At 61.1% G+C, this 11946-nt stretch overlaps 4 protein-coding genes across 7 annotated transcripts; 2 read left to right on the top strand and 2 right to left on the bottom strand.

Moving 5' to 3' along the window:
- Positions 1–125: 125 nt before the first annotated feature.
- On the bottom strand, positions 126–3754 carry LOC121345421 (folate receptor alpha-like). The gene is made up of 4 exons (XM_041422285.1): positions 2538–3754; positions 2092–2324; positions 1924–2048; positions 126–1554 (listed from the first exon to the last, which is right to left on the bottom strand). The coding sequence occupies exons 1-4, from the start codon at positions 2781–2783 to the stop codon at positions 1280–1282; spliced, it is 879 nt and encodes a 292-aa protein (XP_041278219.1). The 5' UTR covers positions 2784–3754; the 3' UTR covers positions 126–1279.
- A 121-nt stretch (positions 3755–3875) lies between these two features.
- On the top strand, positions 3876–5783 carry ANAPC15 (anaphase promoting complex subunit 15). The gene is made up of 4 exons (XM_041422283.1): positions 3876–4113; positions 5103–5162; positions 5243–5380; positions 5521–5783. The coding sequence occupies exons 1-4, from the start codon at positions 3994–3996 to the stop codon at positions 5566–5568; spliced, it is 366 nt and encodes a 121-aa protein (XP_041278217.1). The 5' UTR covers positions 3876–3993; the 3' UTR covers positions 5569–5783.
- A 135-nt stretch (positions 5784–5918) lies between these two features.
- On the bottom strand, positions 5919–9011 carry TOMT (transmembrane O-methyltransferase). 4 transcript variants are annotated; one of them, XM_041422270.1, is made up of 5 exons: positions 8633–9011; positions 8130–8219; positions 7240–7652; positions 6615–6811; positions 5919–6390 (listed from the first exon to the last, which is right to left on the bottom strand). In XM_041422270.1, exons 3-5 carry the CDS (start codon positions 7499–7501, stop codon positions 6070–6072), a joined length of 780 nt encoding a protein of 259 aa, XP_041278204.1. In that variant the 5' UTR covers positions 7502–7652; positions 8130–8219; positions 8633–9011; the 3' UTR covers positions 5919–6069. The 4 variants fall into 4 exon arrangements, with proteins under 4 accessions (XP_041278204.1, XP_041278203.1, XP_041278201.1 ...); XM_041422269.1 differs by having other exon boundaries at positions 7240–7488; XM_041422267.1 differs by having other exon boundaries at positions 7240–7488; positions 8130–9011.
- Positions 9012–11023: 2012 nt separating this feature from the next.
- Positions 11024–11938, top strand: LAMTOR1 (late endosomal/lysosomal adaptor, MAPK and MTOR activator 1). The gene is made up of 3 exons (XM_041422284.1): positions 11024–11061; positions 11171–11248; positions 11705–11938. Exons 2-3 carry the CDS (start codon positions 11208–11210, stop codon positions 11925–11927), a joined length of 264 nt encoding a protein of 87 aa, XP_041278218.1. The 5' UTR covers positions 11024–11061; positions 11171–11207; the 3' UTR covers positions 11928–11938.
- The last annotated feature ends 8 nt before the right edge of the window (positions 11939–11946 follow it).

Genomic DNA, 11946 nt, shown 5'->3' with positions numbered 1-11946 from the left:
GGGCGGGGAAAGGTGGGGACGGGGACATCCCGAGGACGGGCGGGGGCTTCGGGGGTTGGGGACACCGTGGGCCCCAGAGGGACACCGATGAGGTACCCAGGGGCCCACGGGGAGAGATCCGGCGGTGGCCACCGTGAGAGGCGATCACGGAATGGAACACGCAGGAGTCGAGAGGGGCACCGGAGGGGACCCGCGGGGATCCTGGGGGAGCAGCAGGGAGAGCTTGGGGGAGCACCAGTGAGGTAACTGGGGAGCATTGGTGAGATCCTGGGGGGCGCACCTGAGAGGCACCGGGACAGATCAGGGGCCATGAGTAGGATGATCAGGGGGGCATCGGGGGTCTGATCGAGGGGCAGCGGCACCGAGGGGCGGAGAGCACCGGGTAGCGGGCAGCAGCAGTGGGGAGCACCGGGAGGATGAAGAGCACCGGGGCGAGGAGCACCTGGGAGGGGGAAAGCACTTGGAGAGATAGGGGCACCAGGGGAGCACCCAGGGGCATACCGAAGGGAGGAGCGAGGGCACGGTGGTATGAAGGCACCGGCGGTGTGAAGGTACCGGGGAGCCGGGCACCGGGGAAAGGGGGGCCACGGTGGGGCAGGGCTGGGTCCGGGGGCTGAAGAAGTGGGAGGCGCGACCCGGTTTCGCCACCAAAACCGGGGACTTCTCCATGGGCCAGGGATCGGAACGATGCCACCCCACAGCTGGAAACACGGAGCATGTGGGGGGAAAAGAGACAACTGGGGTGGGCTCTGGGCCGGCGGAACTCCCTTGATAACCACGCTCCCACCTCAGGGTCCCAGGGGTATCCTCCCCTTTTTCCCCATAATTTTCCCAGTCTCATCCTGTGCACCCCAGAGTGTCAGTGACACCCGGGGCCCTGGAGCCGTGTCAGGTGCTAGGACACATTCAGCGACCCCATCCTCCTGGGCCCCTGTGGCAGGCAGCCCTGTGCCTTGTGCTTTGCCCAGTACAGTGGTTTGGGGGAGGCAGTGCTGGGTAGCCAGGTTGATCGGTACAAATGAATAGGAGTGATGTCTGCTTCATCTCCCCACCAGAAGCAGGATGGGACAAGCAGACACCCCTAGGTCCCTCAACCATCCTACTGCCCCCCCAACCATCACACAACACCCCAAGACCAAGCAGGGCAGGAGCATTTATTCATGACCCACACGCCTCGAGGGGGGACACAGCTTGGGGACATCCCATGAGGAGGCACAAGGCAGCCTGTGGACCCCCCCCCGACCATCTACTGCCTGCTCCTGCCTGCAGCCCCTCCTGCTCAGAGCAGGGCCAGTAGGGTGAGGGGCAGCAGGGACAGCAGGATAGAGAGCAGGGAGTTTGGGGGAGCATCGCCATGGGCATAATACTGGGCGACGGCAACATTGGGGTTCCCCTGCGTGGGATCGAACCACATCTGGATGCAGTGACCGCTGCCACGGTGGTGGGATGTGTAGCGGTAGGAGCCAGACCAGACCTGCTCGCAGAGTGCAGCCGCCGTGGGGAACACAAACTTGAACTTCTGGCACATGGCACCCTTGGGACACTGGTTGGTGCCTGGGGGTGGGCAGGGGGTGAAGTGGATGAAGGGCTCTGGGAAATGGGTGTGGTTCCCCTGTGCATGGGGTGCAGATGGGTCACACTGGTATTGCTAGGGAAGAGAGAGTTGACCTCAAGGCGGCACAGGGTCTCACACCGCATTACCCCGTACCCCATGAGGACCCTCACACCCCCTGACCCATTCACACGCACAGGGGACTCCCACCTGGCTGCCACTCCCACCCCATGGGGACGCTCACACCCCCGAACCCACTCACAGCCACCAGGGAGGGTGGACACAACCTCCCCTGCAGCAAGATGGAGGGTGACTGGAGACCCACAGGAGGGTGAAGGCATGATGGGGGGTGGCCTGCAACCCCCACTCACCTGTAGTCCAGTTCCAGCCCTTGTGCCAATTGACCTTGCAGGTGACAGCATCCTGGCAATCTTCCCACCACTGCTCGCAGTCCTCTTGGCACAGTGGCACATCCCGGATCCGCTCCTTCCGCCAGCTGGTGTCTGCCTGCAGGGCCCCCAGTTTTCCCCCCAGTTCACCCCTGGCATCCTGGTGGGTGGGTGAGGGTGGGGTCTGCACCTACCTGGTCGATCCATGGCCCCAGGTTAGGGGAACACTCATAGAGACACGTGTCCTGGATGAAGTGACGCTTGCACTTCTCTGGCATGGCCCCACAGTGGTCCCAGTTGAAGTTGTACAGGTAGGACTGGTCCCGGTGAGCTTCCAAACTGGTGTTGGCAGTGCAGCAGGCATTGTCCTTCCAGAGGACACACTGCACCAGGGCAGCCGGGGCTCAGCTGGGACCCATCAGGACCCACCAGGCCTCAGATGGGACCTGCTGCAGGTCCAGGGAAAGCACCAGTGCCCATGGGTGGGTGACACTGGCTGATGGAATTAATGTTGGGGCACAGAGCCCCCCAGCCTCCATCCTGGTGACCCACAGCGAGTGACCAGTGGGTGCTGGTGCAGTGCATGAGGACCGTACCTGCCCGTAGAGCTGCCCCTCAGGGCCAGGCTCTGTTTTATGGTGCTTGGCATCCATGCAGACATTGAGCAGCGAGTCCTGTGTCACCCTCACTGCTGCGGCAGCAGCTGGCCAGGCCACCAGCAGAGCCAACACCGCTGCCATCGCTCTGCCAGGGCGACAGCAGGTCAGGACAGCAGCACTGAGAGACGCAGTGACAGCAGGGACAAAGTCCCCCACTGTGCATGTGGAAGCACAGCAGCACATGGTCACTGCCACGACCACCGACAACAGGGTCAAGGATCTTACCTGGGGGTGCCCGGGGGCCGGGGCTCTTACCTGGGGGGCAGCTGGGCTCCAGGTGCCATGGGACGAGCACAGCTCATCTCAAAGGTCGTGGTGCAGCACAACCCGTGGCCGCTGATCACGGGACGCGGGAATGCAGCGGATTGGGCAGCACTGAGGGCGCGGAGGAGACAGTGCACCCCGCCCTGGCACCCCACTGTGTCCTGGATTGACACTCGTGCCCATCCTGGCCCTCATCAGCCCCGCGTGCAGCTGGGATTCATCTTCCTGGCGCCAGGCTGGGACGAGCATCAGCCAAAATCCGCTTACGGCTGTTTTTCTTTCCCTCCTGTGGGAGGTGGCCTGACTCGCTGACACCAGCACAAGGGGCAGTACCTGGCCCCCCAACACCACAGGGTCCCTGTGAGTGACTGGGGGGGAACACCACAGTGGGTAAGAGATGCTGCTGGCAGGGACAGGTACCCCCCGCGGGGTCACAGATGGCCACAGGGTATAGGCAAGAACTCCTCATTGAATTGCAGGTACTCCAGGGGATCACAGATGCCCCATGGAGCGGGGAGCAGATACCCTGCGGGAGAGCTGTCACCTGTGGCTCGGGAGGGACAGAAACGCTCCAGAGTGAGACATGCCTCGGGGCGGGCGAACAGGGAGGGAAGATACCCTGTAAGGGACAGATACTTCCAAGGTCACAGGTGATGGGGGGCAGACACGCCCCGGGGATCGCAGATGCCCTGAGGGGATGGGAAGTTACACCCCTCACAGATGACAGATACCCCCACCCATGCATGACAGTTGCCCCCAAAGGAGCAGACACCCCGTCAGGATCACAGATACCTCCTCAGTGGGGACACTGGTACCTGTGGGGCTCACATACCCGCCATTAGTCACAAATACCCCGAGGGGGGCACACATGTTCGGCGGGGATCACAAACACCCCCTGCCCCAGCCTCGGGCGCGGGGGGGGCCCAGCCCATCGCCTGTCAATCATGCGGCTCTCCGCCTCCAGAGGCGCCCTGGGCCACGCACCATTAATTATCCCCCTTGTGGGCCCGGCCCAGGCATCACCGCTCTCCCTCTGCGCATGCTCCGTGCGCCGTAACTGGTTCCGGGTTGGACTGCACTTCCGGCTGGGCGGTGGCGCCGGCCTGGCGCTGCTCCCGCCGCTCCCGCCATGTCCACGCTGTTCCCCTCGCTGCTGCCCCGCCTCACCGAGTCCCTCTGGTTCAACCTCGACCGGCCGTGCGTTGACGAGACCGAGCTGCAGCAGCAGGAGCAGCAGCACCAGGCCTGGGTGGGCACCGGGGCGGGGGCAGAGTGAGGCCGCGGGGCCGGGTGTCAGGAGGCCGGGAACGGGTTCGGCGCTGGGGAAGCGGCCCCTGCTCCTTCAGCGGGCACGGCGCTCGTTGCGGCCCCGAGGCAGTGCCCGGGATGGGGGTTCGCGGGTGTCCCGGACACGGGGCTCCCCCCCCCGGGTGCTCACCGACTGTGCCCGTGCTGTGCGTCTTGTGCCGGTGTTGCCGGCTCGGGCATCGCTACTCTCGTGTCCGTCATCCGTGTGTCACGCCGGCTCGGTGCGGGCTGTTACCGGAGCTCCCCGTTTACTGTGTGGGGGTTAATTACTAAGATGCTGCTGAACCGAGGCTCCTGCACTAGCTCCCAATTAATTCATTAACTAGTCTCCCGAGGGAGGCGAGGAGTGATTTCTGATCCTGGTAACTGACAAGTGTTTGTGCTGTGAGCGTGGTTTGGTGCTGCAGTGCCCCTGAGTATGGGGGGAAGAACATCTATTTGATTAAAGTTTAAAAAAAAAAATCAGTAATTAAGTTTTTGTAATGAAATAATAAAGTTTAAATCAATTAAAACCCCAACACGTAGAAGAGGTTCCAAGTCCCTCTGGGGGGGAGGTGCTGACGTATTTTAATTGAGCTTTAATTATCTGCTATGGTTGTGTTTGTCTGGCTGATCAGATGTCCCAGATTTGGTTATTTTTTTGATAAAGAAATACATAAGCTTTGTGTTAGGGCTTCTAATGCCACCCATGGGGACACCTCGAACCCTCTCAGCACCAGAGGGTCATTGGGATCACCCTGCTTGGTGCCAGGGTGTTCAGGCAGGGTGTTAAAGCTGCTCTTCCCTTCTTGGCTGCGGGATGCCAGGGAGGCAGCAGGACTGGGGCTGGAAATAAGCATGGTCAGTAAGTGACACAAGGGCCAGAAGTGCCTCTTTGCTGGGGTGTCGTGGAGCTGTTGGAGTGCTTACCCACCTCTCTCCCTTCCCCAGCTCCAGAGCATTGCTGAGAAGGACAACAACTTGGTGCCCATAGGAAAGCCAGCGTCCGAGGTGGGTGTGTGGACAGGAAGTGGGGGGTTGCCACAGGGCTTGAGGGGCAGATCGGGTTGCTGGAGCTGTTGTGTCCACAGCACTATGATGAGGAGGAGGAGGAGGATGATGAAGATGATGAAGACAGCGAAGAGGACTCAGAAGATGATGAGGACATGCAGGATATGGATGAGATGAATGATTATAATGAGTCTCCTGATGATGGGGAGATCAATGAGGTAAATAGTGTGAGACCCCAAAGCAGGGGATGTGGAGTGTGTGGGACCCTGAGCATGAGCTCCAGGGGCTGTCTTCTCTCCTTCACACCCTCTATTAAGTTCTTGCTCTGGAGGAGATCTCAGACCTCTTTCTTTCCCAGGTGGACATGGAAGGGACAGAGCAGGACCAGGACCAGTGGATGATCTGATTCTGCCACAGCCACACCAAGCCAGAGGCTGGGGGAGAGCCTTTGCCCCCCACGGCTCTGGGGCACAGTTCAGTGAAGCTCCTTCTGCCATGGGTGCTGTGTGGGGCAGGAGGTTCAGAGGGAAACCCCCCCCCCCTTCCCCCAAGAGGAGCCAGAGGGGAGACTGCCACCTGGAACTGACACATCTTTTCTAATAAACTCCGTTTTCAAGAAAACAACCCCAAATCTGGTGTCTGAGGCCACCAGGGCAGGCAGGGGGTACCACCCAGGCAAGTGCAGGGCTGCTCCCCACCATCCACTGGCGTGCCTGGCAGACCTCCCTGCGCAGCGCAGGCAGGAGCACTCTGCGGAATGAGCCCCCTCATTACCCACTGCGCCCCGCCACAGACCACAGCAGCCACTGCGTTTCCTCCAGAGCCCATGTTGAAGCCATGGCAGGGGGCTGGGCAGCTGGCACTGCCATGGTAACTGGCCAGCACGAGGCAGCAGCCCGCTGCCCGTTCAGCGGGTACCGGTGTAGCGGAGCTCAGCGATACCATCAGGAATGGCGCGGAAGTACTCCAGGCTGGCGCGGTGCACCTTGCAGTGGTATTTGCCACAGGTCTTGGCGTACTGCAGGAAGTGGGGTGCCCCAGGGAAGAGGACATTATCAGCCAGGATGGTGGCCCCCTCAGCCAGCAGCTGGTGGCTCTCCAGCAGCCGTAGATCCCGCAGGTAGCTGCGTTTCCAGTGATCCATGAAGACCAAGTTGGCGTTCATCAGGCCGTGCTTCTCGCGCAGGCGGGGTATCACCTCCTCCGAGGGGCCCACGATCAGCTCCACCTGTGCTGCAGACCCTCAGTCACTGGGGCAGGGTGTCGGGGTGCCCACCCACCACCCTGCTTCACAGGGTAGTGAGAGGTCCACACGGCACGGGATCTTTCTCTTCCCACACACACTACCCGGCAGGTGCCGCAATCCCTGCCGCAGCAGCAGAGGACCCCCACCCACCTCCTCCCCGGTTTCACATGCGGAGCGGAGCTTTATCCCAGTGTCCGGGTGCTCACCGTCTGCTCGCTGAAGCCGGCCAGGCGGATGACCTTCTCGGCCACGGCAGCGTGTCGGGGGTCACCCTCGATGGTGTAGAGGCGGGCGCCTGGGGGCAGCCCCTGTGCCAGCAGCACCGTGCCGTAGCCACAGTACGTGCCCAGCTCCAGCACCCGCAGTGGTGCCCGCTCCAACAGCACCCGCTCCACGATCCGCCCTGACGTGGCACGTGCCTCTCAGCACCCGCCCATCTGTGCCACCCTAGCCCTGGGCAGGGCAAAGGTGCCAGGCAGTTCCCAGAGGGATGGAGGAGAGCCATGCCAAAAATGCCACAGCCAGGTCAATGATGCCATAGCCATACTGACGGTGCCAGGCTGTGCCGGCAGTGCAACGGCCATGTCACCGGTGCCACAGTCGTGCCAACAATACTATGGCTATATCAACAATGCCACTGCCATGCTGATAGTGGTGAGATCACACCAACACTATCACAGCCATGTCAGCGGTGTCAAGGCTATGCCAGTTGTGCCATGGCCGTGCCAGTGGTGCTGTGGGCGTGCTGGCAGTGCCACGGCCGTGTCAGTGATGCCGTGGCCACGCCCACTGCCATGCCCTGTGGTGTGGACAAGCAAGGGTGGCACTCACCTTTGTCGGGCCCCACACAGCTGAGGTGCTCACAGTGGTAGCACCACTGGTCGAAGGTCTGGAGGATGTGGTGGGGGTCCCCAGGGATGGCATGGGCCAGCAGGTACTGGAAGGCACGCTGCTCCCGCGAGGTGCCAGTGAGCCGGTCCCGCAGCCAGGCCACCAGCACTGCCCGGTACAGCAGCATCAGGTAGTGCCGGTACCGGATCAGCAGGGTGACAATGAAGGGGAGGAAGGCCAGGGCAATCGCTGGAGACACCATCACAAGGGATTGAGGCTGTGCTTTTTGCACAGTTGCTGAGTTGACTTTGTTAGTTTCCTACTTATCTTGGGAGTTCTGCCAAATGGGAAGTTCCGCACCCTTTGTGTCCACTATCAGTAGCATAACCTTGGCCAGGCTTTGAAAATCTCCCCTGTGCAGAGATCATTGAAGCATTGTGAGCCCTTAAACCGTAATGAGGCAAATCCATCCCCTCGCAGGGGTTGCTGTGGTATGAGTGGGAGCTGTGGGGCACAGGGTGCCAGCCTCACAGCTCCCACTCATGCCACGAGTTGGATGTGCTGTGCACCCCCTGGAAGTACCTCTCCCTGGGCTCCAGTGCTGCTGGGCCTGCAGGGCTGGGGCACCCCAGGATGCTGTGGAGATCTCTGTGCCAGGGCTGGGGAGTGCTGGGGACCCATCTGCCAGGGTCCAGATATTGGGGTTGGCAGGGCCGGCATTCCAGGGAATTGTGCTGCTGTGAGGGGCCTTGTTCAGCACAACCCCTGGCACCCACCTTGGTCCAGCTCCTATCCCCCATATTCTATACCTCACACCCTGCTCCCCACACCCTGAGCTGTTGGGGTGCCCAGCCACAGCAACAGGATAGGGCAATGGGGGTGGCACGTACCTGTCCCCACACTCCAGGCAGACAGAGGCAGGCAGTCCTGTGTGGAGCCTTGCTGCCACTCAATTATTGATGGTATCACCACAGCTGCAGCTGCTATCGGAGCTCCGGTTACCAGCTCCGCGGGGCTGGCTGGAGACGGGGCCGGGCTGGGGCTGGGAGGTGCTCCTGGGCTGCATAAAGGGGCCTGGGGCTGGGGTGCTGATACTGGGGCCTGGGGTACCAGTAGCATGGCTGGGGTCCCAGTCCTGGTGTGTAATACTAGGAGCTGTGGTCCTGGTACTGGAGCTGGAGTCCTGTCACTGTGCACCCAGAATACTGGGTACTGGAAACACTGGGCAACAGGACCACGGGCAGCCGGAAGCACTGGCACTGGGAGGACTGGGAGCTCTAATCAGTGGACACTCGGGACACTGTGGGCCCAGGGACCACGGGGGCATTGGGAGCACGGGGGGTGTAGAGGGCTGGGGCACTGGGATCTGTTGTGGCTTAGGAATGGTACTTACCCATTCAGTGCCCCCACTGAGACCCTCCGAACCATGCCCATTCTCCTGCTCCCCTGTTTTCTTTCCCCCTTCTCACAGCGGCAGGATGGAGAGGAGGCACAAAAGGTAAAGATCTCAGGCTGAGATTAGAACAATTTACTGGCTATAAGAAAATGAACAGTAACAGCAACAATATTCATGACAAGGGGTACACATGGAAGACCCCCTTCTGACAACAGATGACACCAGACAGCTCCCTCTGCCAATTTACTGGACAGTGAGTTGGCGTATGACAATGCAATGCTCTGTACAAACTCGTGCCACAAGGACTGTGTACATTGGACATCTGGGCCTAAAGGGGACTTTGTTATTCGAATCTCTATAGCAGACTCAACCTAATACAGCAAATGCTGAGATCAAATTTGATTCCAAGCCACTCTATTATTACCTCAACCCTCAGTGCCCCATGCTGGGTGACAAACAAGGACAGGAACCAAGCCCAAGCCATCCGCTTGCCCACTCCCCCATCAGAAAGATCAGGGAGAGAATTGGACTGGTAAAAGCTGGAAATCTCATGCTTTGAGATTAATACAGATTAATAGGGAAAGCAAAGACCACACACACAAGCAAAGCAAAGCAAGGAACTGAGCCATCACTTCACATGGGCAAGCAGGTGTTCAGCTATTCCAGGAGAGCAGGGCCCCGTCACATGTTACAGTTATTTGGGACAACAAACACCATCACTCCAGACATCCCCCTCTTCCCCATTCTTTTCCCACTTTATATTCTGAGCACTAGAAGACCTAGGAACACGGGGGCACCGTCTGAGCGCGGGAGCGCGCTCGGGCCTCACCGGGAGCGCGCGGGGGGGGCGGTGCCTGGCAGCAGACACGTGACCACGCCCGCAAGGCTGCGTGACGTAGCCCACGTGCTGGCGCGGTTCCGTCCCACGTGACGCCGCCGCGCGCGCCCTGGCGGCGGGCGCGGCCCTGCGCGCGCGCTCGCGCGTGTGCGTGTCCGTGTGTTCCCCGCCGCTCACGTGACCGGCGTGACTCGGCGCTCACGTGACCGCGCGGCGGGGCCGTGCCGCAGCCGGGGCCGCGCTCGCCATGGGCTGCTGCTACAGCAGCGAGGCCGAGGCCTCCGACCAGGTGGGCCTGGCGCCGGGGGTGGCACCGGGAGGGACGCTCGGCCCCGCTCCCGGGGCTTCCCGGTTGCGGGGGGGCAGGCGGCGCGCGTCCTCGGCGGGGCCCGGCCCTTCCCCGCTCCCGGGCAGTCTCTGAGCGCTGCTCCCGCCTGTCGCCGCCTGCGTGTCGCTCGTTCCTCGCGTGTCTCGCCCCGCCTCGTGTGTCCCCCCGGTGCCGCGTGGGGCTGGAGGCGGGGGCTCGGGGGTCGTGCCAGACCCTCCCGCTGCCGGTGTACGTCCAAGGCCTCAAACGGCACCGGCGGGAGCAGCGCCAGCTTTTCCTTCTTGGGACAGCGTGACTGCCACGCAGCTCGGGGGCCGGGGCAGAGCTGGGGCTGTCACCTGTCCCGCGAAACTTAATGCCCGGGTGCGCCGAGAGCTCGGCTGTGACAGCCCGTCCCAGGGGGAGCCCAGCCGGCTTTCGTGAGAAAGGAAGGAGAAGGGCCTGGGCTAGAGTATCGCAGCAGCATTTCCCAGCAGGACGAACGGGAGAGGAAGCTTCTGGCCAGGGAAGAGCTGGAGATGCCACTGACAGCGTGTGTGGAGAACTGGTTGCACTCCCAGCTCACCGTGGGTCACAGGCTGAGCATCCTTTCAGGGCAAGACAGACATAGAAGGGCTTGAGCATGTCCAGAGAAGGGAACGGAGCTGGAGAAGGGGCTGGAGCACTAGGAGTGGCTGAGGGAGCCGAGGGGGCTCAGCCTCTTATGAGGCTCAGGAATTACCTTCTCACCCTCCACAACTCCCTGACCGGAGGGTGGAGCCAGGTGGAAGTCTGTCTCTGCTCCCAGGGAACAAGCAACAGGACAGAAGGAAAGGGCCTCTGGTTGTGCTATAGAAGGTTTAGGTTAGATATTGGGGAAAATTTCCCTAAAAGTTGTACAGCTGTGACACAGGCTGCTTAGAACAGTGTTGGAGTCCCCAATCCTGGTGGGATTTAAAAGCGGTGTAGACTTGGCACTTGGGGACCACTTGGGGTGGTGGGCTCGGCAGTGCTGGGAGAACAGTTGGGCTCAGAGGGCTTTTCCAGTTTCACTGGTTCTGTGATCTTGTTTTCATGGGTGTTTGTGACCATGATCTTTCTGTTGTGCTCTTCTCACAACCCTTGCATTACCATTCAGCCAAGCCAGAGGATCAAGGGCTGGGCTGCAGCTCTGCACCTCCTGGAGTGAGTGGGGGAACACGCCCTGTGACTCTGGGAACTCCCCACGCCACACACTTGAGATGTTTGTTTTGGGGTGCTGGTCTGGTGGGCGCTGGTCTGGTGGGTGCTGGATTTTGTCTGCCTTGGTCAGAGGATGCTCTGAGATAGGGAGGGAACTGAGGGGGAGTAATGATCCTCCAGTGGGAGCCACTGTCTCGTGTCTCTGCAGCAACATCATTGACGTGTCGGCAGCGGATTCCCAGGGCATGGAGCAGCATGAGTACATGGACAGAGCCAGGCAGTACAGGTGGGACCTGCACTTCTCCCCTGGGGTGCCCGCAGTCCTTCACAGCTGTGTGTGTCCCTGGGCAGGTCCCTGGGATTTTGGCCTGGGGGAGTGAACTCGGCATGTGGAATGGCTGCCTCATCTCAGAAAGCAGGGTGCAGCCTGCTCAGGGAGAGCTGATGGCAGTGCAGGCAGCAGAGCCCAGGACAAAGGGCTCCTGTGCTCACCCAGCCCTTGGGGCAGATGGTGGGGGGCTGGATGTGGCTGCTTCTGCTTGAAAGGTCCCTGTGTGGGAGAGCTGGAAGCTCCCTCATCCTTCTGGTGTAGGGAGTGGAGAGGGCTGGATGCTGGGAGTGCAGCACCACTGCTCTCCCTTTCTCCTCCTGGGGGTGCTGGATGCCTGGGGGTGCAGCACCCATCTTCTGGATGTCCCCATGTCTTGGCATGGCACTGATGTTCGCTGCTCTTCCCTGACAGCACACGCCTGGCCATGCTCAGCAACAACCTGACGCACTGGAAGAAGCTCCCACTGCTGCCATCTCTGACTAACCAACCACACCAAGTGCTCGCCAGCGACCCTGTTCCCTTTGCAGACCTGCAGCAGGTGAGCAGGGCTGGGCTGAGCCCTGAGCCCTTGCCATGCTCCCCAGAGACATATCCTCATCCTGGAGGAGCAGTAATGCCCAGAGCCCTGACATGACTTTTTAGAGCTGAGGGCA

Source organism: Onychostruthus taczanowskii, unplaced genomic scaffold, assembly GCF_017590055.1.
Source record: "Onychostruthus taczanowskii isolate IOZ18803 unplaced genomic scaffold, ASM1759005v1 scaffold73, whole genome shotgun sequence".
Lineage (NCBI taxonomy): Eukaryota > Metazoa > Chordata > Aves > Passeriformes > Passeridae > Onychostruthus > Onychostruthus taczanowskii.
This window is presented reverse-complemented; position numbering and strand designations above follow the sequence as displayed.